The sequence below is a fragment of the Bombina bombina genome, chromosome 3 (genome assembly GCF_027579735.1).
Source record: "Bombina bombina isolate aBomBom1 chromosome 3, aBomBom1.pri, whole genome shotgun sequence".
In the NCBI taxonomy this organism is placed as follows: domain Eukaryota; kingdom Metazoa; phylum Chordata; class Amphibia; order Anura; family Bombinatoridae; genus Bombina; species Bombina bombina.
This window is the reverse complement of record NC_069501.1, coordinates 850,163,040-850,190,763: the sequence shown is the minus strand read 5'-3', so window position 1 is coordinate 850,190,763 and position 27,724 is coordinate 850,163,040. Positions and strand designations below refer to the sequence as shown.

Sequence of the window (27,724 nt, the reverse complement as noted above, 5' to 3'; positions counted from 1 at the left end):
TATATATTTGCACAATACATTACTTTTTTTTAGGATGTATTTAATTCAAATTAAGTCATCGTTAGCAGTTAATTTCTGTTGATGTATTTATAGTCTCTCAACACAACACTTATGGGAAGGTTTTGTCAGTCAAAATATCACTTATGTACTTCGAACTTCAGGAAACCTCCAAAATATTTATTAGTGCAAAGTGGCATCCACAAGACCTAACCAGTTGTCTTCCAGGCCATTGAAACTGACAGGCAGATTTCTCTTTTCAACAGCAACGGTTGCCTACCGATGACAAATTTGGTTTAATTATTTTCTTAAATTTCCCATGGCCTTATAAGTATTGGGAACACATATGATATGGTAGATCACTTGGCACATTTTTATATAGGCTTAGCTCTTACTTTCTCTACTAGACAGCATACACAAAATAGCATGGGCCCTTTTAACCCCTTAGTGACCACAGCACTTTTCCATTTTCTGTCCGTTTGGGATCAAGGCTATTTTTACATTTTTGCGGAGTTTGTGTTTAGCTGTTATTCCTCTTACTCATTTACTGTACCCACACATATTATATACCGTTTTTCTCGCCAATAAATGGGCTTTCTAAAGATACCATTATTTTTATCATATCTTACAATTTTCTATAAAAAAATGATAAAATATGAGGAAGAAATTGAAAAAAACACACTTTTTCTAACTTTGACCCTCAAAATCTCTTGCATATCTACAACCACCAAAAAACACTCATGCTAAATAGTTTCTAAATTTTGTCCTGAGTTTAGAAATACCCAATGTTTACATGTTCTTTGCTTTTTTTGCAAGTTATAGGGCAATAAATACAAGTAGCACTTTGCTATTTCCAAACCACTTTTTTTCAAAATTAGCACTAGTTACATTGGATCGCTAATATCTTTCAGGAATCCCTGAATATCCCTTGACATGTATATATATATTTTTTTAGAAGACATCCCAAAGTATTGAACTAGGCCCATTTTGGTATATGTCATGCCACAATTTCACCGCCAAATGCGATCAAATAAAAAAAAAAGTTCACTTTTTCACAAATTTTTTCACAAACTTTAGGTTTCTCACTGAAATTATTTACAAACAGCTTGTGCAATTATGGCATAAATGGTTGTAAATTCTTCTATGGGATCCCCTTTGTTCAGAAATAGCAGAAATATATAGCTTTGGCGTTGCTTTTTGGTAATTAGAAGGCCGTTAAATGCCACTGCGCACCACACGTATATTATGCCCAGCAGTGAAGGGGTTAATTAGGGAGCATGTAGGGAGCTTTTTGGGGTAATTTTAGCTTTAGTGTAGTTTAGTAGACAACCCAAAGTATTGATCTAGGCCCATTTTGGTATATTTCATGCCACCATTTCACCGCCAAATACGATCAAATAAAAAAAACGTTACTTTTTTCACAATTTTAGGTTTCTCACTGAAATTATTTACAAACAGCTTGTGCAATTATGGCATAAATGGTTGTAAATGCTTCTCTGGGATCCCCTTTGTTCAGAAATAGCAGACATATATGGCTTTGGCATTGCTTTTGGTAATTAGAAGGCCGCTATATGCCGCTGCGCACCACACGTGCATTATGCCCAGCAGTGCAGGGGTTAATTAGGGAGCTTCTAGGGAGCTTGTAGGGTTAATTTTAGCTTTAGTGTAGTGTAGTAGACAACCAAAGTATTGATCTAGGCCCATTTTGGTATATTTCATGCCACCGTTTCACCGCCAAATGCGATCAAATAAAAAAAAACGTCCTTTTTCACAAACTTTAGGTTTCTCACTGATATTATTTACAAACAGCTTGTGCAATTATGGCACAAATGGTTGTAAATGCTTCTCTGGGATCCCCTTTGTTCAGAAATAGCAGACATATATGGCTTTAGCGTTACTTTTTGGTAATTAGAAGGACGCTAAATGCTGCTGCGCATCACACGTGTATTATGGCTAGCAGTGAAGGGGTTAATTAGGTAGCTTGTAGGGAGCTTGCAGGGTTAATTTTAGCTTTAGTGTAGAGATCAGCCTCCTACCTGACACATCAGACCCCCTGATCCCTCCCAAACAGCTCTGTTCCCTCCCCCACCCCACAATTGTCCTCGCCATCTTAAGTACTGGCAGAAAGTCTGCCAGTACTAAAAGAAAAGGTATAGTTGTTTTTTGTGTGTGTGTTTTTTTTTTTAGCATATTTACATATGCTGCTGTGTAGGATCCCCCCTTAGCCCCCAACCTCCCTGATCCCCCCCAAACAGCTCTCTAACCCTCCCCCTCTACCTTAATGGATGCCATCTTGGGTACTGGCAGCTGTCTGCCAGTACCCAGCTTAGAATAAAACGTATTTTTTTTCATTTTTTTTTTTTAAATTTTCTGTAGTGTAGCTTCCCCCCCGCCAAAGACAAACCCCCCCACCACCTCCAAGTACCGTAACGTATGATGTAGGGCATACTCCCACCCCCCCTTTCTCCCACTTCTGAAACATAACAATTTCTGTAGTATAGCGGTTCCCATCCACTGCCGCCCCGTGCACGCAAGCCGCCCGCCCCCCCATGCACGTGCTTGCGCCCATCTGCCCCGCCCCCGATCCCACCCCCCTCCACATCACTGGGCCCATCGATGGCCGCCCACCCGCCTCTCACGTCGGCTCCCACCCACCAACGATACCGGCCATCGATGTCCGGTGCAGAGAGGGCCACAGAGTGGCTCTCTCTGCATCGGATGGCCAAGCAGTATTATTGCAGGATGCCTCGATATCGAGGCATCACTGCAATAACTGGGAAGCGACTGGAAGCGATCAGGATCGCTTCCACCGCTTTCCAAGACCAAGGACGTACGTCATACGTCCTCGGTCGTTAAGTGTCTTTTTTTTAGGACGTATGGCGTACGTCCTTGGTCCTTAAGGGGTTAAAGAAAAAATCTTTAAAATCTACTAGATTGTGTAGAGCTACTGGCGTGTATGGAATAGAGCTAAAGGAGAACAGATTGATGTTGACTGATTGATGAGTTCAGTGTTTACATGTTTGTGTCTGTTTGCTGATTGCTGTCACATGATGCAGGGGCAGGTGAATGGAAGGAAATTTTTACACTTGTCAGAAAAGAAATCTGCTCATTTGAAATTCAGAATAAGTGATCTAAAATATTGGAAGCTTCAAAAGATATCAGATTCAGAATTTTAAGATATATCAGCGCCTGGCATGATGCTCTTGGAACAAGAGAACTAAAGCTGCCTCCCAGTCCAATTTGTCCTTTTCACCTTCAGTCTTTTAATGTTTTAATGCATTAATGATTATTACGTTTCAGCTTAAAGGAACATTGAATTCTAGTTGTCTGTCACGGATATGAAAGCGCAGCAAGTAAATAAGTTAAAAATATTTGTTTGCAGCAAGAAAAGGTTAATGTAAACAGTTTAAATTAATAACAAAAGAAATAGCAAATTAATAAAAAGAGAGAAGCGCTCAACCTGGGAACTAACAATAGCATAATAGCTTGTTCTATGGCTAGTTACCACCCTAGAAGCTGCCTCTTTTTGCTCAATATCGGGGCTGGACTGACCTTGATTTGCGGGATCAGACTGATATACTTTAGGAAAGTTTTCCTTTGTGAAAAGCACACTGGTCTAAAAGAGGCTGCTTCCGGGTGGTAAATTGCCATAGAACTAGCTGATGAGCTGTTGTTCGTTCCTGGTAGAGCGCTTCTCTCTTTGTATGCAAATAGCAAATTAATGTTTCTGCACTTTAAATTACACTCTTCTCTATACAACAAACAGAGTTGCAGCACTTTAGTTTCTTACATCACAAGCAGCTTATTCTGGTGAAACTGTTACCTGAATTCTTTAACAAGATTGTGTCAGGGTGCCAGAAATCAGACTGAGACAAGAAGTGCAAAAATAATCACACCTTTATTAATAGCAAAAAATAATAAAAAGTCCACAAGTCAAATAACAAGCCAGAAGTCAAAACCAGAGCTGGTAGTCAGACGAGCCGAGTCAGGAGCCAAAGCGAGTAGTCGGCTGAACCGGAATCAGGAACAAGGAGAACAGCAGAGTCAGAAACAAGCCAGGGATCAGGAACCAGGAGGGACATCAGACAGCCAGGTAATACACAGGAACTGGAACTCTCACAAATAGGTCTGAGACAACGCAAGGGCAAAGCATACTGAACAGAGACCCTTTAAATAATAAGTGATGACATCACAATTCTGAGACTGCAACCTGTCTCACATGGATGATGTACACCAGTCTGGCCATAAAAGGACATGCAGGAAATGAGCAGCATCACACACTATGCACCAGAGTCAGCAAGAGTGGTGAGTAAAATGGCTGCCAGCAGCACATGGCAAACAAAGCAGGGAAAAAACCCTGACAGTACCCTCCCCTCAACGACCCCTCCCCCGAGGGCGGACAAAAGGCTTATGGGGGCAACGGGCATGGAAGGCACGGAGGAGGGCAGGAGCATGAACATCAGAGGAGGGAACCCATGAACGATCCTCCGGACCGTAAACCCCTCCAGTGAACCAAATACTGTACATGGCCCCTGGACATACAAGAGTCAATAATGCTGCTGACCTCATATTCTTCATGGTTGTCAACAAAGATAGGACTAGGTGCAGCAGCGGAAACAGGAGCAGCCATAACTTGCAGGACTTCTCCGTTCCATTGATTGAGCATATATAACTGTAGAGGTCTCAGATGGAAGCGAGCAAATGGAATATTGTCCATGGATGCCAACATGAGACCAATTACTTCCATGCATACAGCCACCGATGGACGAACAGAGGACTAAATTGAACAACAGGACTCCAGAAGCTTGAATTTTCTGACCTCCGTCAAAAAAATCTTTATATATACTGAGTCTATGATTGTCCCCAGAAAACATACCCTGGGACTTGGCAACAAGGAACTTTTCACTAGATTCACCTTCCACACGTGAGAGCGGAGAATAGCTGAGAAACTGTATGGGATCTTGCTGACTGAAAAGATGGTGCCTGGACCAAGATATCGTCCAGGTAAGGAGCCATCACAATCCCTAGTGATCTGGCCACAGCCAAAAGAACCCCTAGAACCTAAGTAAAGATTCAAGGAGCAGTGGCAAGGCTGAAAGGCAGGGCTACAAATTGGAAATGTTGATCCAAAAAAGCGAACCTCAGGAACTTTAAATGTTCCCTGTGGATAGGCACATGAAGATACACAACCTTTAGGTCTATAGTGGTCATAAACTGACCCTCCTGAACTAGAGGGAGAGTAGAACCAATAGTCTCCATTTTAAAGGTCGGGAGCTTGAGAAACTTGAGAGACTTTAGGTCTAGAATGGGTCTAAAAATTCCCTCCTTTTTGGGAACTACAAAAAGATTTGAATAAAATCCCTGACCTTCTGCTAGAGGAACTGGGATAATCACTCCCCAGAGAGGACAAATCCCTTACACAGTTTAAGAAGGCCTCTCTCTTTACCTGGTTTACAGAAAATCTTGATAATAGGAATCTGTCCCTGGGGGGACATGACTTGAATCCTATCCTGTATCCCTGGGTGACTACATCCACTGCCCAAGGATCTGGAACATCGCAAATCCAAGCCGGCTGAAAAAAGGAAAGCCTACCCCCTACCTGATACAGAACTGGATCGGGGGCGGCCCGTCATGCTGACAGCCTCAAGCGGAAGGCTTTCTGGATTGCTTACCCTTGTTCCAGGGCTGGCTAGCTCTCCAAGAAGTCATGGCTTGCTCAGATTTAGAAGACAAGGAAGATCTCTGTCCCTTGAAGTTACAAAAGGAACAAAAATTAGAAGTCTGACGGCCCTTGGGTCTATTCTTCTTATCCTGTGGTAAAAACAACTCCTTTTCCACCAGTAACCGTAGAAATGATTTCTGCCAGATCAGGACCAAATAAAGTCGTACCCTTAAAAGGTAGAGACAGAAGTTTGGATTTAGAAATCACATTCGCAGACCAAGACTTAAACCAACGAGCTCTGCGGGCTAGTATCGCAACACTAGAAATCTTGCCTCCCAGCCTAACTACTTGCATCACAGATAAAAAGTATTAGCCAGCCTTAGAGCCTTGATCCTATCCTGGATCTCCTCTATTGTAGTCTCCTCTGAAATTAGATCAGACAAAGAGTCACACCAATAAAAGGCTGCACTAGCAACTGTCTCAATACTAGCAACTGGTTGTCACTGTAAACCCTGATGAAGAAACATCTTTTTTAAATACTCCTCCAGTTTCTTATACATAGGGTCTCTAAAAGAGGAACTAACCTTGAGAGGAATAGTTGCTCTCTTGACTAAGGTCAATATAGCACCCTCTACTCTAGGAACAGTGCGCCACAGATCTCGCACTGAATCAGCCACAGGAAATATATTTTTAAACACAGGAGATGGGTTAAAAGGAACACCCGGCTTCTCCCATTCCTGAGATATAATGTCAGACATGCGATCTGGAACAGGAAAAACCTCCACAGATTTAGATTTGACATCAAAAAATCTATTCAGTTTATTAGCCCTTTTTAGGAACCTCTGCAACAGTTTATGAGTAATCCAAAGTAGCTAAAACCTCCTTCAAAAGTAAACGGAGATGCTCCAGTTTAAATCTAAAATTAACCTCCTCAGAATCTATTGTACTAGGAACTGCAGATTATGAATCAGAGATCTCGCCCTCAGAATCTGCAGAGGAATGATCCTTGATAGATAACTGAGACTAACGAAATCAGTCTTAGCAGAATCAGAACCCATAGAAATGTTTTTAGATTTCCTCTTCCTTTTACCAGAACTAGGTAAAGCACTTTAGGGCTGCAGAAACTACAAAAATCAACTGTGCAGCAAAATCTTTAGGTAAGCAAACACTCCCATCGACTAACTGAGAGGAACCGCAGGGCACTCCATGTGAATCTGTCAAAGACTGGGACATGTTAGCAGAAGGCTGAGACAACCCCTGACCAGCATTATCCTGAGAAAAAGAAGGCTCAGATATGGAATCCTTATCCTTAGATAATAAAACCTTATAAAGACAAGGGGAACAAAATTGCACAGGAGGTATAATCTGGGCATCTGCACAATAAAGACATTTATCAAATGAAAGAGAAAGCTTGGGATCGACTTCCGTAATAAATAAATTAGCCCTTTATTTCCCTTATACTCTAATTTCAATATAAAAAATTAGAATAAAATTGAAAGCATAGATAAATAATTATTAAAAAACGGCATCTCTACACCCCAGCTATGCTGGAGAGACTCACCCAACCGGTAACCAGGAATCCAATCCACACCAACAGATAAATCCTGTTCAAACTGCAGATCCTAGAAAGCTGCAAACATCAGAGAGAAGCAACAAGCAGGAAAAACAATCTAATGCCAGAAAATTCTGGTCTGTCTCCTTAAAAATCCGGCTTCCAAACAGCCGGCTAGAAACAAACTGTTCAGCACTCAGGAAGTAATAGAGCGGTCACATGATCACAAATTCAAAAGTAAGGTGCGGTCCAACAACTTTCTTAAAGAGATATTACCTAAACTAAATAAAAGGTGAACTTGTGCAAACCCCCGTAGCCAAAATAAAAAAAGCCTTCACATGACAGAACAGTGCCCTGAACTGCTGCACAATAATTTCCCAACCTTTAAAATGGATATTCAGTCCCATAAAAATCCACTTTGTTCTATAAGTATCCTTTTCTCTTTTTTTTCTTTTTTTCTTCTTTTAAAACAAGGAACTCCTAAGTGCTGCATCCTTCTCACCTAGAAGGTAAAATCACTTACCAATGGATCCGCTGTAGGGAAGGTACAGTGACAGAATCCTCACTGACAGACCTATAGATAAAGAAAAAACAGAGTAACCAACCCTTGTTTTCTATATGGGGTAGAAAAATTTTTGGAAGGTAAGCAAAGACCACCTCGCCATCTTCCAACTGCTAAAAGCCACCATTACTCTTACTAAAGAGAATTACACAGCATAACCCCAATCCTTGCTTGCAGGAAAAAGTACCCATTAAAGGATTAACAACTTGATTTCTTCAGACACCTTCTTCGCACATCACCTACAATGTTACACAGGCAAAGAATGACTGGGGATTGTGGGTAGTGGGAGGATACTTGAAGCTTTGCTGGGGTGTTCTTTGCCTCCACCTTGTGGCCAGGAGTTGAATTCCCACTAGTAAATGAATGGATTTGTGGACTCTTGAATATTTTGTGGTGTTTCTCTTTCCTTTTTTTTTTATTTGTTTTTAACATATATTTTATTTATATATATATATATATATATATTATACAGTATATACACACACATATATATATATATATATATATATATATATATCTACATATATATATATATATATATACACACATATATATATATACACACACACACACATAAATATATATATATATATATATATATATATATATATATATATACACACACACACACACATATATATTAGTACAAGTGTTTGTAGAGCGCTTAATAGGAAAATATCTAAAAAATATATCTAAAATCTCTTGTTTTAAGAGTATGTGAATGTATGATACACAGGACTGTGCAAATAATAATTCTATATCATCGTTAATTGACACACTGCAATATATAAAACATATACATAAGTGGCGGTATAAATGTACCAATAGAAATATGGATATATTAATAAACGAATAAAAAGTTAACATGTTAAAAAAGGTAAAAAATCCTCTATAATATAAAGAAATTCCTTAAAGTATGTAGAAGTTCCTTAAATATCTTCCTAGTCTTATTTAAAATCCAAGAGGAAACCAGAATTTGTTATTTTGATACATGTAATAAGGTTGATAATAGCAAAACAATTTCTCAAATAAATCCAGAGTAAGAGGGAAAAGAATGGCCAACCCCCGTCGGGGTTCCTACTTACTTTCCTTACCCCCAGTCATATGAGGTAAGTGCTGCACAGTTAGGATGATTCCCGACTAGTCTCCAAAATCCCCTCTTCTCTGCTGCTTGGAGTTGGTAGAGTAATCTCCGGAGTGCACAGATATGAAGTACATGCAGTAAAAATAAAAAAATAGTGCAATATTGTACTTTTATTTGTGTAACAAAAACAAAACACACTAAAAATTGGCTGCTTACAGTGTTCCACCTCAATCTAATATGATGTAATGTAAAAGCATTGGTTCGAAACCAAGTTTAAATCGTTTGGTTAGTCCTTTATACGAAAATCGATGCACTGTCATAAAAGTATAAGAATAGCCGTTCTGTAAATAGTCCTTATACGTTTCGAAGGTATATGACCATCTGGTCCCTTCTTCATCAGAGGACACATATATATATATATATATATATATATATATATATATATATATATATATATATATAGACAGAATGAGGCAGGTGCACTCTCACAAACAGTTCTCCAAGGACCAGGGTGCTAGAGTAGGTAAAATGTAGAGAACAGGAAACAGCACTCTCTGGACTTAAGTATGAACAGATAGTTTATTAGGTAACGTTTCGGGGAATGCTCCCCTTCATCAGACCAACAAGATACAAGTGAACCAAATATTTAAGTATACTTAAGACCCTCCCCCAAGTGCAAAAAAACGCCAAAAATAGTTGCCAAGGCAACCAATCACAGAATATATATTAAACAATGGATAATCCCACATCAAAGCACCCAATTAAGTATATAATTAATATCAATTAAAGGATACATGTGTGGCAACAGGCACAGTAAACAAAGAGCATGCAGTTTATACAATACAGAAAAGCTTGTAAAAAGTAGCACATGACAATAGATATATACAGAATTTGAATACAAAATTAATACACGGCCCTGTACTGAAAAAAGCACACATACTAGATTGTATTATAATAACCAAGACACCTCTTATATGTAGCTACATACGGGTAATACCCAGAGACTCAACAAGACAAATAAGGGTAAATGTAAAGGAACAAATAATGTCCAAAATAGATACAGATCAGTTTATATGTAATAAGTCAGGTGCTGGAAGTAAATGCAGCCTACCATGTATCAGACCTCATAAGCTAAATCCGCCGTGGAGCGCAATAGCGCTAAATCCCGTACGTGTCTGTATGTGTAGACCCGGAAGAGCGCATGTGTATCGGCACGGAGCGCTCCGCCCCCCGTACCCAAGAGTTGCTGGGATAAGGCCGGAGAGGCAAGCCCCTATGTGTGTAACTACGGCCCACATCTGTCCCGCCCCGGTCAGCCTCAAGCAATGCTCAGATAGGCCATGTAGGGCAAGCCTTATTGTGTATATATGCCAACCTTGTCCCCTAGAGTTGTGGCTAGACTACGCATAGGGATGTAATACAGGATGTGCTAGCAACTGGAAAGTGCACACATACTCGTACGTGTTACAGTAATCAAGACATCAGTAACAAACAGCTATAAACGGGCAAAGGCTAGAGACACCAACACAACAGGTAGGGGTATATGCAGGGTATATGCAGTAGGTCCAATCTCTATATGGCTTAGTGTCAAAATAATACGACAGGAGTAAAACGTAAATGCACCCTACCGTGTATCAGACCTCAAAGCCTAAATGAGCCGTGGAGCGCAATATCTCTAAACCTCGAAAGAGTCTCTGTCTGTTACCCGGAAAGGCGCATGTGTATCGCCACGGAGCGCTCCGCCCCCAGTGATCCTCTATAGATGCTGAGATAGGGTAGGATAGGAGAGGCAAGCCCCTATGGGTGCAAGTGTGGCTCGTAACTGTCCCGCTCCCGGTCAGCCTAAAGTAGTGTTCCTATAGGTCAAGTAGGGCAAGCCTCAGTGTGTGTACAGGCCTATCGTGTCACCTAATAGCATGATTAGACTACGGTTATAGATGTTATACAGGATGTGCTAGCAGCAAGGTGCAAGGGACACAAATGATCATATATGTATGGGACAGTACAGATTGCAAAAGCTGTAAATAATGTGACAGTAGGTAACTAGCATACATATCAAACATAATAAATGTAAGCAAAAACCTATTAAGACCAGGTCCCAGCCAACCCACACCCATAATTAGGTTGTTATATACTGGTGATATCTATATAAGGTGGAGCTGGCCTGATAAACTCGCGACCACCAGAGTAAAAAGGCTACGAGGATCATGATACCTTGAAGTAAAATACACAGTGCTGTAAACAACATATAAAAATACATAATGCAGCAAATAACATGGTGTTCCGCCACTGACCAACTTTGAAGAGGCATCTATACTTAGACCCATATGTATACACACACAGGGAGGGACAGACCCCCAATTCCCAACAAAGGGCCATAAATAAGGCAGGTCCCAAACGGGTCAGATTAATAAGTACAGAGAAGCAAGTATGAGTGGGGTGGCCAGATGAGGTTTGAGCGGGGAGCCAAGGTAAGTGGACAAAGTAAATATGTACAAGAATCAATTGTAGCAATCAATCAGATATATCCCCTCTATATAGGCTAGCAAGCACAGTTCTAAGAACAACATAGATATAAGGTGTCCAGTACAGATCAAGAGTACCATCAAAGATTCCCATAAAGGCTTCACCAATGTAGGAAAGGTTGGTCCTTATCCGTGCCAATCAGGGATGGTTAGGGGCAATGGATCAAACTCACTTATAGAAAGCAGTGCCAGTCAATCCCCATATTCAGGCCTCTGGGGTGCACGGTGTCCAATTTGAAGATCCACTCTGCCTCTTTTTGAAGTAAAAGGTACGTGGTCAATCAGTTTGAATCTCAGGTCAGCCACAGAATGACCTTTCTCCATGAAATGTCTAGCTACAGGCTGGTCATTTTTCCCTTTGTCGATCACTGTCCTGATGGCACTTCTGTGGTTCGCCATCCTTTTCTTAATATCGTCAGTGGTTTTACCTATATAAAATAGGCGACAGCTACAATTTAGCATATATATCGGAACTTGGTGATACAAGTTAGGTAGTGTTTAATCTTGTAGCTCGTATTATTATGTTGTTGTCTGAACTGTCTGCATTGAAGCATAGAGTTACAAGTAACACAGCTGGGGCACTTGTATGAACCTCTTCTGTTGGACAGTGTAACCTTGCTGTAACTGTTGATTGGATCTGTCCTCATCAGGATGTCTTTTAAGTTTCTTCCCCTTTTGTACCCGATTCTGGGTGGTCCATACCCCTGATAGGGCAATGATTGGTCTGTTTGAATGATATCCCATTTCTCCTTAAGGGTTACACCCAGTGTCCTGGTGTTAGGAGTATAAGCTGTAATAAAATGTATTACTTTCTGGTAGTCACTGTCCGTGATCTTAGTGCTCAACTGAGCCCTGGCATCTCTTACAATCCTGCCATTGTATCCTCTGTTATAGAATCTTCCATTTCCTTCAGTTACAGGTCTCGATTCTCATCTGATGTGTTGTTGCGGATAACCCGCAACATCTGTGCTTTGGGGATTGCTTTTATGAGCAATCTTGGATGATAGCTAGAGGCGTGAAGGAGTGTATTCCGATCCGTAGCCTTTTTAAACAGCGTAGTGCCAAGTCTGTTGCCATCCTTGTAGATTCTTAAATCAAGGAAATCCACTTCACTATAGCTGGACACCTCCTTGAGTTGGACTTGTCCCCCAGTTCTATTCAGGGTCTCAACCCATTCGCCAAAGGACTCAAGTGTCCCCCGCCACACTATGATAATGTCGTCGATGTAGCGCTTATAGAAAAGAATTTGCTGGTTTTCATATACCTTGAAGATGCTTTCTTCCACATGCTCCATAAAGAGATTGGCAAATGCAAGTGCCATGTTTGAACCCATTGCTGTACCCATGAGCTGGAGATAAAAACGCTTTTCGAACTTGAAGTAGTTAAGTTTCAAACACAAGGAAAGGAGTTCAATAATGAAACCAGCGGGGGGGACCCACATAGGGACATCTCTCAAGGCAGTTAGTGATTATTTCCATCCCCATTTCGTGGGGAATAATGGTGTATAAGCTTGCGACATCCAGGCTTCCAAGTACATCACCAGGTTGGATATCAGTCATTTCGGTGAGGTATGTGATCAATGCTGATGAGCCACGCAGGTATGACCGCATGTTCACTACAAGGGGTTGTAGAATAGAATCAACAAAAGTGGCCAGGGGCTGTAACAGCAACCCACGGGCTGAGACAATGGGGCGTCCTGGTGGGTGTATCAGTTGTTTGTGAATTTTGGGTAGTGTATATAGTATTGGTCTGACCGGATGATCAGTAGTTAGCCATTCCTTGGTTGTTGAGTCTATCCAATCCATTTGAGCTGCATGTTCAATCACAGAATCAATTTGAGCTTTATACGTGATCGTAGGATCAAACAGCAGGGACCTGTAGGTGGAAGTGTCAGCCAGTTGTCTGTCGATTTCAGTTTTGTAGTCCTGATAATCCTGCAGTACCACCGCACCACCCTTGTCCGCTGGACGTATGACAATCGTAGGGTCATTCCTGAGGGTCTGTACAGCTTCCCAATCGGTAGATGTCATATTATTTCTAGTGTTGGTATGTTCCCTCTCTCTTAGTAGCTACATATAAGAGGTGTCTTGGTTATTATAATACAATCTAGTATGTGTGCTTTTTTTCAGTACAGGGCCGTGTATTAATTTTGTATTCAAATTCTGTATATATCTATTGTCATGTGCTACTTCTTACAAGCTTTTCTGTATTGTATAAACTGCATGCTCTTTGTTTACTGTGCCTGTTGCCACACATGGATCCTTTAATTGATATTAATTATATACTTATAATTGTGTGCTTTGATGTGGGATTATCCATTGTTTACTATATATTCTGTGATTGGTTGCCTTGGCAACTATTTTTGGCGTTTTTTTGCACTGGGGGGAGGGTCTTATGTATGCTTAAATATTTGGTTCACTTGTATCTTGTTGGTCTGATGAAGGGGAGCATTCCCCGAAACGTTACCTAATAAACTATCTGTTTATACTTAAGTCCAGAGAGTGCTGTTTCCTGTTCTCTCTCTCTCTCTCTCTCTCTCTCTCTCTCTCTATCTATATATATATATATATATATATATATATATATATATATATATATATATATATATACATTCTTCACTTGCTATTTTTATATGCTCTTTAAAATACCTGCTTGTTACTTTAAGAAAACTTAATAGAGAAATGTTCCATTTAAATTGCACATTAATATTTATTTTGATTCTGGGTAAGATATGCAAATTAGGTTCACAATGACTCACCTTTTTACTTCAAGTCTACTTTTCAGCAGATTCCCTTTACGCCAAAGCAGCAAGGGATTCTGGGTAAGATATGCAAATTTTGTTCACTGCACTTACCCTAGCTAAGCTTATAAGCTGTGTGAACAGCGATGCTTTGGAGTAAAGGGAATCTGCTGAAAAGCAGACTTGAAGTAAAAAGGTGTGTCGTGAACCTAATTTGCATATCTTACCCAGAATTCTTTTTACTTCAAGTCTGCTTTTCAGCAAATTCCCTTTACGCCAAAGCATCGCTGTTCACACAGCTTATAAGCTTAGCTAGGTTAGTGCAGTGAACCTTATTTGCATATCTTACCCAGAATCCTTTGCTGCATTGGAAACAATGTAATTCAATAAGTTATTTTCTCTCTATCTATCTATATATCTATATATCTATATATATATATATATATATATATATATATATATATATATTTATTTTTAAAAACACAAAATATTTCTCCTAAAAATGTCTAGTGGCACAAAGCCAGATTGAAAAGGATATGAAAACCAACATTTTTCTTTCATTATTCAGATAGAACATGCAGTTTTAAAAAACTTTTTAAATTACGTCTATTATCAATTTATCTTCTTCTTTTTTGGTATCTTTAGTTGAAAAGCAGGGATGTTAGTTTAGGAGATGTCCCATTTCTGGAGCACTGTATGGTAGCAGTTTTGCAAGAATGTTATCCATTCTTCAACCCAGAATATGATGGAAACTAAGCAAATTTGAAACCTTAATTAAATTGGAAACTTTTTTTTAACAGGTATGCTCTGTCTGAATAGCAAACATTTTTGGATTTCATATCCCTTTAAAGCCCTCCCTTGTTTATTAGGTAAATTATTAATTTGGCCCCATCATTTTTTTAGGGTTCTAAGAGGTTTAACAAGTTGATGTTCTATATAGGCACTGACAAGATGAATATAAAGACAAGCATGCGTTCTCCAGCATAGACTCGCTGTATGCATTGCTTGGATAAATGTCACTTTTTATTCAGTTCCATAATGATCACAACACTTGGCACTCACACGATAAGTATACACTGTGTATTTCTGTTGTGGACTACATTACTAATTGGGTAAATGTCACTTCCAGTTTCTAGTATTTTCAGTTTCAGAGCACTCACTCTGTTCAAGTGGCCCCCATGACAGAGGAACACTTGGCCAGCGGCCCCTGGATACAATGAGCTTTGATACCCCTGCTTTAAAGGGACATCAAACCCAAAATATTTCTTTCATGATGCAAATAGAGAATACAATTTTAAACATCATTGAAGCAAATTAGGTAATAGATAATAGAAGTAAACTGGAAAGTTGTTTAAAATTGAAAGCTCTCTCTGAATCATTAAGAAAAACTTTGGGTTTAATGTCCCTTTATCTAATGTTGCAGGTTACCCTCTATGTGCTGTTCTCCCCGTTAGAGGTCTCATTTGAGTTTACCAGAAGTCCCCAAAGCACATATATTTAGTTTCTTTCTCCAGGACCACATAAACTATGACACACATTCTCAGTTCTACTTTTACCCTGGGCCGGCAATAACTAGTGCAGAGAGCTGTATGTGGCCTATTGTCCGCCTGTTGGCCATCTCTGTCCTAAATGATTGCATGTTAGTAACATGTAGATATAGATTAATAATAAATAATCTAATAAAAAAGATTGTTTCTATGTTTCTGCTTTAAAATTATTTCTTTAAATGAGATTTTAATATATAAATTTAAAGTGTCAATAAATCTGATTTTGTTTGCTATAACATGGGACATTTGGAAAACTGTCATTATTTACGATCACATTATCAAAGTGTAAACTTCTATTTAATTTTATTCTGCTGTTAGGTTATCCGGTTATGATCAAGGCCTCTGCAGGTGGTGGCGGGAAAGGCATGAGGATTGCTTGGGATGATGACGAGACCAGGTAAAACACTTTTGCTTATCCCAAGCCTTTCATCACAGTATTCTAGATTGGTACTAAACTGGAAGCTCAGAATAATATAAAAGCAAATTGTTATCCTCTGTTTTAAATGGCTTTTTTAACAAATCTAATTAAAAGACATTTGAAGTTGATATTGGGGAAATAACTAGTTTATAACTTGAACATGAATAATGTAGTTTACATTAAATAGGTGGTTTAGATGATCTTCAGAAGTTCTTTAATGACACTAAAGCAAAACATATTATTTTTCAGGACTCTCAGGCAAAGCTCATTGATTCTTTAAATACATATGCATATATTCGACACATTTATTTAGATTTGGAGGTATATTGCCTGTTTTTATCAAGTTTGTTTCTGCTGTTGCTAAGATCTTCTTTATACAATATTTATTTAATAGAATGTGTGAGATTCCAAGGAATACTGTCTACACCTGAGCTCAATGGATGTTTAAGGCCTATTCCCTGATTTTGGATGTCAGTTATTTTCCATAAATGTATTGATGCCAAATTGGTCTTGGCATCCATCTTTCCTCGAGAATGATTATTACAGCAATCCATAAAGTGACATAAGCAACTCCTTCCCCCACTGCTGCTAATCACTCTTTCTATTCATCAATGGATCCTACTTGCCCACTGTGCTACAGCATTGTTTACCAAACTTCATATCTTATATAATGATTTCCATACCCATTTTTTTAATGTCACGATTTGATCTAAACATCTTTGAATTTCAACTTTATTTTTTGGGGGGTTTTTTTTATCATCATAAAAAATACAAACCTTTCCTCAAAGCTTGCTATGGATATTTCTGCTAAATATATGTCAAAACATGTCTAACTATTAAATTCCTTCTCCTTTGAATACACTTGATTAATTAAAACACTCAGTCCTTAAGACATTATTCTCCCCAGTTAAAGGGACAGTATGTTGTAAAATTGCTTTTGCCTGAATGCATTAGCAATAACTTGTTATACCAGCTGCAGAGTATAGAATGTATGAGAAATTGCATTTTCAGATTTATTTGTGTATATGAAATTGCTGGTTTTGTGCTTTGAAACCACAGCCTATTGAAATGGGTTGAGCTTGCATTGAAAATAAGATCTCATTATGTTATCCCTTTGTATACACACACATGCTTCCTTATCTTCTACCTGTTTGTAAATCAAAGCGCAATATTTAGAGAACAATGGAAAATTATAGTTATCTCTTTTACACCCTTTCAATAGCCTGGACTTATGTATTGAAACTTTCAGTATAGGTGTGGATACAACAGCGTATGCAGGGTGCTGAACCTATTTTGTGTTGTTTAGTATAAACTTATTTTTTCTCCCATTTTCTGGCCCCCTGTATCATGTAACAAAGATCATCCAATCACAGACTATTATATGTATACCCTGCTTGTGCACATTCTCAGTAGGATCTTGTTCCCCAAAAGGTGTGTAGATAAAAAGACTGTGCAAAATGTAATAATGGAAGTAAATTGGAAAGTGTCTTAAAACTGCTGCTCTATTTGAATCATAAAAGTTTATTTTGACTTGAGTGTCCCTTTAAATTATTGAATGGATTTCTTTAATCATCTTTAACAGAACATTACTCATGTATTATTGCCATTTTTTTGTATTGCACATTTTCTCCTACATTGATAAAAGTAATAAATTATTTTAGCATGGACTATGATAGGTAAGGCGTCCAATCGTTGGACATGTTCTGCTCTGTTACAGTATGAGAGTAAGCCAGGTCCACAATTTCTAAGGAATTTAACACACTGTCAGCTAGATTATGAGTTGTGAGTTAGGGTAAAAAAGCAGCGTTAAGAGATCCTACCGCTGCTTTTTTACGCCCGCTGGTATTACGAGTCTTGAAGGTTTAGGGTCACCGCACACTTATTTGGCCTTACCGCAAAACGACTTACGTAAACTTTGTAAAGTCTTTTTTCTATGGGACTTCTGTAGCACTGGTATTAAGAGTCTGTCCTGGGAGGCCAAAAAGTGAGCGGTAGACCCTCTACTTCCAAGATCCCCAACGTCAGTAGTTATGAGTTTTACACTACAACGCCGTAGCATAAAACTCATAACTAAAGTGCTAAAAAGTACACTAACACCCATAAACTACCTATTAACCCCTAAACCGAGGCCCTCCCGCATCACAAACACTATAATAACATTTTTAACCCCTAATCTGCCGCTCCAGACACCGCCGCCACCTACATTATATTTATGAACCCCTAATCTGCTGCCCCCAACATCGCCGACACCTACATACTATTTATTAACCCCTAATCTGCTGCAACCTACCTACATTTATTAACCCCTAATCTGCCACCCCCAACGTCGCCGCCACTATATTAAAGTTATTAACCCCTAAACTTAAGTCTAACCCTAACACTGTCTAACTTTAAATATAAATAAAATAAATCTAAAGAAAATTACTATAATTAACTAAATTATTCCTATTTAAAACTAAATACTTACCTATAAAATAAACCCTAAGCTAGCTACAATAACTTATAGTTACATTATATCTAGCTTAGGGTTTATTTTTATTTTACAGGCAAGTTTGTATTTATTTTAACTAGGTAGAATAGTTATTAAATAGTTATTAACTATTTAATAACTACCTAGCTAAAATAAATACAAAAGTACCTGTAAAATAAAACCTAACCTAAGTTACACTAACACCTAACACTACACTATAATTAAATAAATTAACTAAATTAAATACAATTACCTAAATTAAATTAGCTAAGGTACAAACCCCCCCCCCCACTAAATTACAGAAAATAATAAACAAAATACAGATATTTAAACTAATTACACCTAATCTAATACCCCAATTAAAATATAAAAAAAGTATTTTATTTGGGGGGTTGTTTGTGTGGGTGGTGGGTTTTACTGTTGGGTGAGTTGTTTGTATTTTTTTTACAGGTAAAAGAGCTGATTACTTTGGGGCAATGCCCCACAAAAATTCCCTTTTAAGGGCTATTGGTAGTTTAGTTTATGCTAGGGTTTTTTTTTATTTTGGGGGGGCTTTTTATTTTAATAGGGCTATTCGATTAGGTGTAATTAGTTTAAATATCTGTAATTTGTTTATTATTTTCTGTAATTTAGTGTTTGTTTTTGTACTTTAGCTAATTTAATTTAGGTAATTGTATTTAATTTAGTTAATTTATTTAATTATAGTGTAGTGTTAGGTGTTAGTGTAACTTAGGTTAGGTTTTATTTTACAGGTACTTTTGTATTTATTTTAGCTAGGTAGTTATTAAATAGTTAATAACGTTTTAATAACTATTCTACCTAGTTAAAATAAATACAAGCTTGCCTGTAAAATAAAAATAAACCTTAAGCTAGCTACAATGTAACTATCTTAGGGTTTATTTTATAGGTAAGTATTTAGTTTTAAATAGGAATAATTTAGTTAATTATAGTAATTTTCTTTAGATTTATTTTAATTATTTTTAAGTTAGGGGGTGTTGGGGTTAGACTTAGGTTTAGGGGTTAATAACTTTAATATAGTGGCGGCGACGTTGGGGGCGGCAGATTAGGGGTTAATAAATGTAGGTAGGTTGCGGCGACATTGGGGGCGGCAGATTGGGGTTAATAAATAGTATGTTGGTGTAGTCGATGTTGGGGTCAGCAGATTAGGGGTTAATACATATAATGTAGGTGGCGGCGGTGTCTGGAGTGGCAGATTAGGAGTTAATAATTATAATGCAGGTGTCGGGGGCGGCAGATTAGGGGTTAATAAGTGTAAGATTAGGGGTGTTTAGACTCGGGGTTCATGTTAGGGTGTTAGGTGTAGACATAACTTTTATTTCCCCATAGGAATCAACGGGGCTGCGTTAAGAAGCTTTACGCTGCTTTTTGGCAGGTGTTAGACTTTTTCTCAGCCGGCTCTTCCCATTGATTCCTATGGGAAAATCGTGCACGAGCACGTACGGCCAGCTCACCGATGACTTAAGCAGCGATGGCATTGGGGCGCGGTAATGAGCAAAATTTTGCTCAACGCTCACTTCTTGTCTTTTAACGACGGGTTTCTGAAAACTCGTAATACCAGCGCTGTAGGTAAGTGAGCGGTGAGGGAAAACTGCTCGTTAGCACCGCACAGCCTCTAACACAAAACTCGTAATCTAGGCCATTGTTTGTAATAAAACGTTTTGACGAATTTCTAAATTTTAATATAACAATGGCATGCCACAAAAATAACTAAAATGAATATGCTTTAACCTACAATTTAACAGGGTGTAGGTAAATCCAAAATAAAGGTTTTCACATCAACAAATGTAATAATCATAGGGCAGTTACAGTAAACCACTTTTTTTTAGCTACCTGTAACCTTACCAACTTTTCCAAGAGAGCTAAGTTTTAGCTTTCATATTACAGTTGATACATTTTAGATCATTCAAAGTGAGAGTTTTTTTTTCTGAAGTGAGAGATTTCATCCAAGTGGGTCTGATACCTTTTTATCTTTTTTTGATGGGAAGAGTATTAGTTGTAAAGGTTACAGCTCTTTTATTTGCTTAAAGCATGTCAAACTAGTTATTCTGTGTCAAAAAAGGAGAAGATAAAGATCCTAATATTATGGCTCGTGAAAAGGGTAAAGAGTGTTTCCTCTTCATTAATATGTGTATATTAATAAATAATACATTGTTAAGGTGTTTAAAGCATGATGCATCATGTCAAGTTTTATAATATATCATACTGATGAAATGTTTATGGTATTGCTCAATATTCATTTTGAACCAATTTAATGGGATTGCTTTTTTTCAGGAATTGCTGAGCAATTTTGCAGTGACTCAGATGGAATACATACTAACTTGGGATGTATCAAAACAATATATTTCAACAAAGGCTTCAACTTTTTACAGGATTATATGGCATTGTTAAAGACTTGACTGTCAGGACATGACTCAAAGTATAGGCTAATGTATACTCCCTTTGACCAGGTTGGATTTGATTTAAATCAAATTGATTAAAAACACAATTTAAATGACAAGTCAGTAAGATTTAAATCATGATTTTCTACATAAAAGTTTCATATTTAAAATAATACCTTTTCAGATTATTTTCCATTTATAACAGAAAATTACTCATTGTTATATACCACTAGAAATACATTGATAATTATATATTTGATGAACTTTTCAGCTCTACTTTATTGGAAGGAGAAAATAATCGTTAACTTAATATAAACAATTTAAAAAGTTGTATTTAACTAAAACAATAACATTATAGGTTTCAGTTTAATTTTTACTGTTTGCCGCTCCTCACATTTAGGTCCTTGTGCAGATTTATCACACTAAACAATTTTCTATTCATTGAGATTCTTGAGACTTATTAAAGGGTTAATTCTGTGTATAAAGATTTGCAGGGGAACAATGGGATTAAAGGGTCAGTAAAGTATAAAAAAAACTTTCATTATTCATATAGAATGTACAGTTTAAAACAACGTTCCAATGTACTTCTGTTATCTACTATGCTTTGTACTTTTGGTATCCTTTGTTGAAAAGCATACCTAGGTAGGCTCGGTAGCAGCAATGCACTGGTGGGAGCTAGCTGCTGATTGGTGGCTGTACATACAGTACTGTGCAAAGGTCTTAGGCCAACATTAGATTTGTTTTTTTAGCAAAGTTTTAATGTCCATCCATATTTATTTTGTAGTCTCTATATTTAGATGCAAGCAGAAAATGCAGAAAATATGTACACAAAATATAAAAAAACAATATTTTCAGAACAAAATGGCTTCTTCAGGCAAAATTCAGTATTTAGTGTGACCTCCCTTGGCACTAAGCACATCTTGAACTCTTTTGGGGAGACAGTCCTGAAGAAATCTTCTGGTATATTATACCAGGCTTCTTTCAGCACTTCCTAGAGTTTTTCTTTAGATTTAGGTTGTCTTATTTCTTTCTCTGTCCAGGTGATCCCATACTGCCTCTATAATATTCAGAGCTGCACCCTGTGGAGTTCAATCCATGACTTTCAGTGTTTTATCAGCTGTTTTTCTCTCCAAATATGATTTCCCTGCATTAGCAGTGTGCTTGAGATCGTTATTATGCTGAAAAATAAAACTATTCCCAATTAGGCGCCTGTCTGTACTTTCACTAAAGGCTGCAAGCAGTCATTCTTCCATCTCTCTCCATCTCTTCTCACATATTGTCGACGATTGGTCCCAAAAATTACAAACTTGAATTCATCACTCCATAATACTCTTTTTCCACTGATCTTCATTTCAACCTTTATGAACTTTAACATATCTTAGCCTTTCACCCTTTTCCCCTTCCGAAAAAGTGTTTTTTTTTTACTGCTACCGTTCCACAAAGACCATTCCTGATCAAGCTACTTCGGACTGTAGAAGGGTCAACATGCCATCCCGATGAAGCTGCCAGATGCTGAGCCAGGTGCTTGCTGGACTTCTTCCGATCTCTTAAAGAAGAAACTCGGAGAAAATTCTCATCAGATTTTAAAAGTTTTCTTGGCCTTCCAGTCCTTTTTGTTGTCCTTGAACTATCCTGATTATTCAATTTTTTTTATAACAGCTTGAATATCATATATTGAGTATCCAATTTGTTTGCTGATTTCTGTTTGAGAGTGGCCTTGCTGACGCAGGCACCTGCTAATGCTTAAAGGATTACTTTCTGTTATAATTTTTAAGCTAAACAACTAACATATTAAAGTTAATAAACATTAATTAAAACCTACTGACCTATATTTTCTCCAAAAAAAAGTTTCATAACGTTCTAAAAGTTATATCTTTTATTCGCCGATGATGTCACGTTATCCTGCCCACTATTTTCAGCACTGCATATTCAAAATACTTAATCCAATAACTTTGTGTTTAAAGCGCCATTTTGAAACCTAGGTACTGTAAACGGATTGGTACAGAGCAAAGGATACCCACGGAGTGGGTTTGGAAAACAATTAAATTTGCAGACAAGATTTCTGATATACGGTAGAGATATGTTAATGAAATGCTATTGATAAAAAGCGTATTTGGGGTAGTTAGTTAGTAACAGGCATAGAAAATATTTACTTACAGTGGCCCTTTAAGTGTAAGTGGAGGTCACACTAAATACTTGCCACTTTAGCCTATAGAAGTTGTTTTTTTTAATGACGTTATTCTGTTTTTCAATACTGCATACAAAAATCCTGTATATTTTGGTTATAGTCTAATAAAAAGACTGAGCAAAAAATTTATATGGTCAATATATCATTGCTAAAACAAATCTAATGGTACTTTTGCCCAGTACTATATATACTTCTTGTCATTGCGCACCCAATGTGTTCAGCTAGCTCCTATTAGTGCATTGCTGCTCCTCCAACAAAGGACACCAAGAGACTGAAACAAATTTGATAATAGAAGTAAATATGAAAGTTGTTTAAAATGTTATACTTGTGTCCCATTAAGGTCTATTTCTCAACTTTATATGTTTATTTTATAAACAATTTGCTCTAAAGAAGAAGCATGTCATTTCTGCAGACACAAATTCACAGTTTTGAGAACTATAAAACCAAGAATATGTGATTAGCTTCTAGACAGCCCATAATAATCTTAGTTACATCTAGGAGATCATTACACCCTGCTTTGGCTGGAGGCATAGTTTTGTTTCGGATCCAGAATCTATTAAAAATTACATTAAAAAGTGAAAAAGATACTTTTGGTACAAGGATTATAGAAACTTTCAAAATCTATCTTTCTCTTGTTAAGTGTAGTCAGTCCACGGGTCATCCATTACTTATGGGATTATATCTCTCCCCAACAGGAAGTTGCAAGAGGATCACCCAAGCAGAGCTGCTATATAGCTCCTCCCCTCACATGTCATATCCGGTCATTCTCTTGCAAGTCTCAACAAAGGAGGTTGTGAGAGGAGACAGGAGTTTTTTACTTAATTCTTCAATCAAAAGTTTGTTATTTTAAAATGGCACCGGAGTGTGCTGTTTTTTCTCTCAGGCAGTATTTAGAAGAAGAAGATCTGCCTGCGTTTTCTATGATCTTAGCAGACGTAACTAAGATCCACTGGCTGTTCTCGCGCATTCTGAGGAGGGGTAACTTCAGAAAGGGGAATAGCATGCGGGGTCCTCCGCAAATGAGGTATGTGCAGTATAATATTTTCTAGGAATGGAATTGACTAAGAAAACACTGCCGTTACCCATATGATGTAAGTACAGCCTTTAATGCAGTAGTAGCGACTGGTATCAGGCTGTTAAATGTATGTGCAGTTGAGTTATTTTCTAGGGACTAGAATTTGACTGAGAAAATACTGTTAATACTGAAATAAATGTATAAGCCTTAACTGCAGTAGAAGCGACTGGTAGCAGGCTTAGTGATAACTTTACATAACACTGGAAAAGTTGTTTTTAAAACGTTTACTGGCATGTTATTCGTTTTGTGAGGTACTTTGGTGATAAATCTTTTTGGGCATGATTTTTTTCCACATGGCTAACGTTTATTTCTGCATAGAAACCGTTGTAACAGGTCTCCCACTGTTGTAATATGAGTGGGAGGGGCATTTTTTAGCGCCTTGTTGCGCAGATAAAATTCTAGCACAGTCTTCCTGCCTTTTCCTCCTTGATCCAGGACGTCTCCAGAGAGCTCAGGGGTCTTCAAAATTCAATTTTGAGGGAGGTAATCAGTCACAGCAGACCTGTGACAGTGTGTTTGACTGTGAGAAAAACGTTAAATCTAAAATTGATTATCCGGTTGTGGGTATTGAGGGGTTAATCATCCGTTTGCTAGTGGGTGCAATCCTCTGCTAAATTCATACATTTATTGTTAAAATTGTTGGCTATAACTGAATTAGTTCATTGTTATTTCAACTGTGACAGTTTTTTTGTGTTTTTAAAAGCGCTGCTGCGTTTTTTCATATTGCTTGTAAATTCACTGACAGTTTTTTCCAAGCTTGCTAGCCTTCATTGCTAGTCTGTTAAACATGTCTGATACAGATGAATCTACTTGTTCATTATGTTTAAAAGCCAATGTGGAGCCCAATAGAAATTTGTGTACCAATTGTATTGATGTTACTTTAAATAAAAGTCAGTCTTTACCGGTAAAGAAATTATCACCAGACATCGAGGGGGAAGTTATGCCGTCTAACTCTCCTCACGTGTCAGTACCTTCGCCTCCCGCTCAGGAGGTGCGTGAGATTGTGGCGCCAAGTACATCAAGGCCCTTACAAATCACTTTGCATGATATGGCTAATGTTATGAAAGAAGTATTATCTAATTTGCCTGAGTTAAGAGGCAAGCGCGATAGCTCTGGGTTTAGGACAGAGCGCGCCGATGACACGAGAGCCATGTCCGATACTACGTCACAATTTGCAGAACATGAGGACGGAGAGCTTCATTCTGTGGGTGACGGATCTGATTCGGGGAGACCGGATTCAGAAATTTCAAATTTTAAATTTAAGCTTGAGAACCTCCGTGTATTGCTAGGGGAGGTGTTAGCGGCTCTGAATGATTGCGACACGGTGGCAATCCCAGAGAAATTATGTAGGCTGGATAAATACTATGCGGTACCGGTGTGTACTGACGTTTTTCCTATACCTAAAAGGCTTACAGAGATTATTAGCAAGGAGTGGGATAGACCCGGTGTGCCTTTTTCCCCTCCTCCGATATTTAGAAAAATGTTCCCAATAGACGCGACCACACGAGACTTATGGCAGACGGTCCCTAAGGTGGAGGGAGCAGTTTCTACTTTAGCCAAGCGTACCACTATCCCAGTGGAGGATAGTTGTGCTTTCTCAGATCCAATGGATAAAAAATTAGGTTACCTTAAGAAAATGTTTGTTCAACAAGGTTTTATCTTACAGCCCCTTGCATGCATTGCGCCCGTCACTGCTGCGGCGGCATTCTGGTTTGAGTCTCTGGAAGAGGCTATTTGCACAGCTCCATTGGATGAGATTATGAACAAGCTTAAAGCCCTTAAGCTAGCTAATGCATTTGTTTCGGATGCCGTGGTGCATTTAACCAAACTAACGGCTAAGAACTCCGGATTCGCCATCCAGGTGCGCAGAGCGCTATGGCTTAAATCCTGGTCAGCAGATGTAACTTCTAAATCTAAATTGCTTAATATTCCTTTCAAAGGGCAAACCTCATTCGGGCCCGGCTTGAAAGAAATTATTGCTGACATTACTGGAGGTAAGGGTCACTCCCTTCCTCAGGACAGGGCCAAATCAAAGGCCAAACAGTCTAATTTCGTGCCTTTCGTAATTTCAAGGCAGGAGCAGCATCAACTTCCTCCTCCCCAAAACAGGAAGGGACTGCTACTCGTTACAGACAGGGTTGGAAAGGCAACCAGTCTTGGAACAAGGGCAAGCAGGCCAGAAAACCTGCTGCTGCCCCTAAGACAGCATGAAGTAAGGGCCCCCTGTCTGGAAATGGATCTAGTGGGGGGCAGACTTTCTCTCTTTGCCGAAGCTTGGGCAAGAGATGTCCAGGATCCCTGGGCGTTGGAGATCATATCTCAGGGATATCTTCTGGACTTCAAAGCTTCTCCTCCACAAGGGAGATTTCATCTTTCAAGGTTATCAGCAAACCAAATAAAGAAAGAGGCGTTTCTACGCTGTGTACAAGACCTCTTATTAATGGGGGTGATCCACCCAGTTCCACCCAGTTCCGCGGTCGGAACAAGGGCAAGGATTTTATTCAAATCTGTTTGTGGTTCCCAAGAGAGAGGGAACCTTCAGACCAATCTTGGACTTAAAGATCCTAAACAAGTTCCTAAGAGTTCCATCATTCAAAATGGAAACTATTTGAACCATCCTACCCATGATCCAAGAGGGTCAGTACATGACCACAGTGGACTTAAAGGATGCCTACCTTCACATACCGATTCACAAGGATCATTATCGGTATCTAAGATTTGCCTTCCTAGACAGGCATTACCAGTTTGTAGCTCTTCCCTTCGGGTTAGCTACGGCCCCAAGAATCTTTACAAAGGTTCTGGGCTCACTTCTAGACGACATTCTGATACAAGCGTCAAGTTTTCAAACTGCCAAGTCTCATACAGAGATAGTTCTGGCTTTTCTGAGGTCGCATGGGTGGAAGGTGAACGTGGAAAAGAGTTCTCTATTACCACTCACAAGGGTTCCCTTCTTAGGGACTCTTATAGATTCTGTAGAGATGAAAATTTACCTGACGGAGGCCAGGTTATCAAAACTTCTAAATGCTTGCCGTGCCCTTCATTCCATTCCACACCCGTCAGTAGCCCAGTGCATGGAAGTAATCGGCTTAATGGTAGCAGCAATGGACATAGTACCATTTGCGCGCCTGCATCTCAGACCGCTGCAATTATGCATGCTCAGTCAGTGGAATGGGGATTACTCAGATTTGTCCCCTCTAATAAATCTGGATCAAGAGACCAGGGATTCTCTTCTCTGGTGGCTTTCTCGACTCCATCTGTCCAAAGGGATGACCTTTCGCAGGCCAGATTGGACGATTGTAACAACAGATGCCAGCCTTCTAGGTTGGGGCGCAGTCTGGAACTCCCTGAAAGCTCAGGGATCGTGGACTCAGGAGGAGAAACTCCTCCCAATAAATATTCTGGAATTAAGAGCGATATTCAATGCTCTTCTAGCTTGGCCTCAGTTGGCAACACTGAGGTTCATCAGATTTCAGTCGGACAATATCACGACTGTAGCTTACATCAA

At 38.7% G+C, this 27,724-nt stretch overlaps 1 protein-coding gene across 1 annotated transcript in view; it reads left to right on the top strand.

Annotated features, from left to right (window-relative positions):
- PCCA (propionyl-CoA carboxylase subunit alpha) overlaps positions 1 to 27,724 on the top strand; it is an 863,696-nt gene that overhangs the window by 84,669 nt on the left and 751,303 nt on the right. The window contains exon 3 of the mRNA XM_053707812.1: positions 15,988 to 16,066. Within this exon, the coding sequence (XP_053563787.1) occupies positions 15,988 to 16,066 (79 nt within the window). The remainder of the gene's footprint in view (positions 1 to 15,987; positions 16,067 to 27,724) is intronic.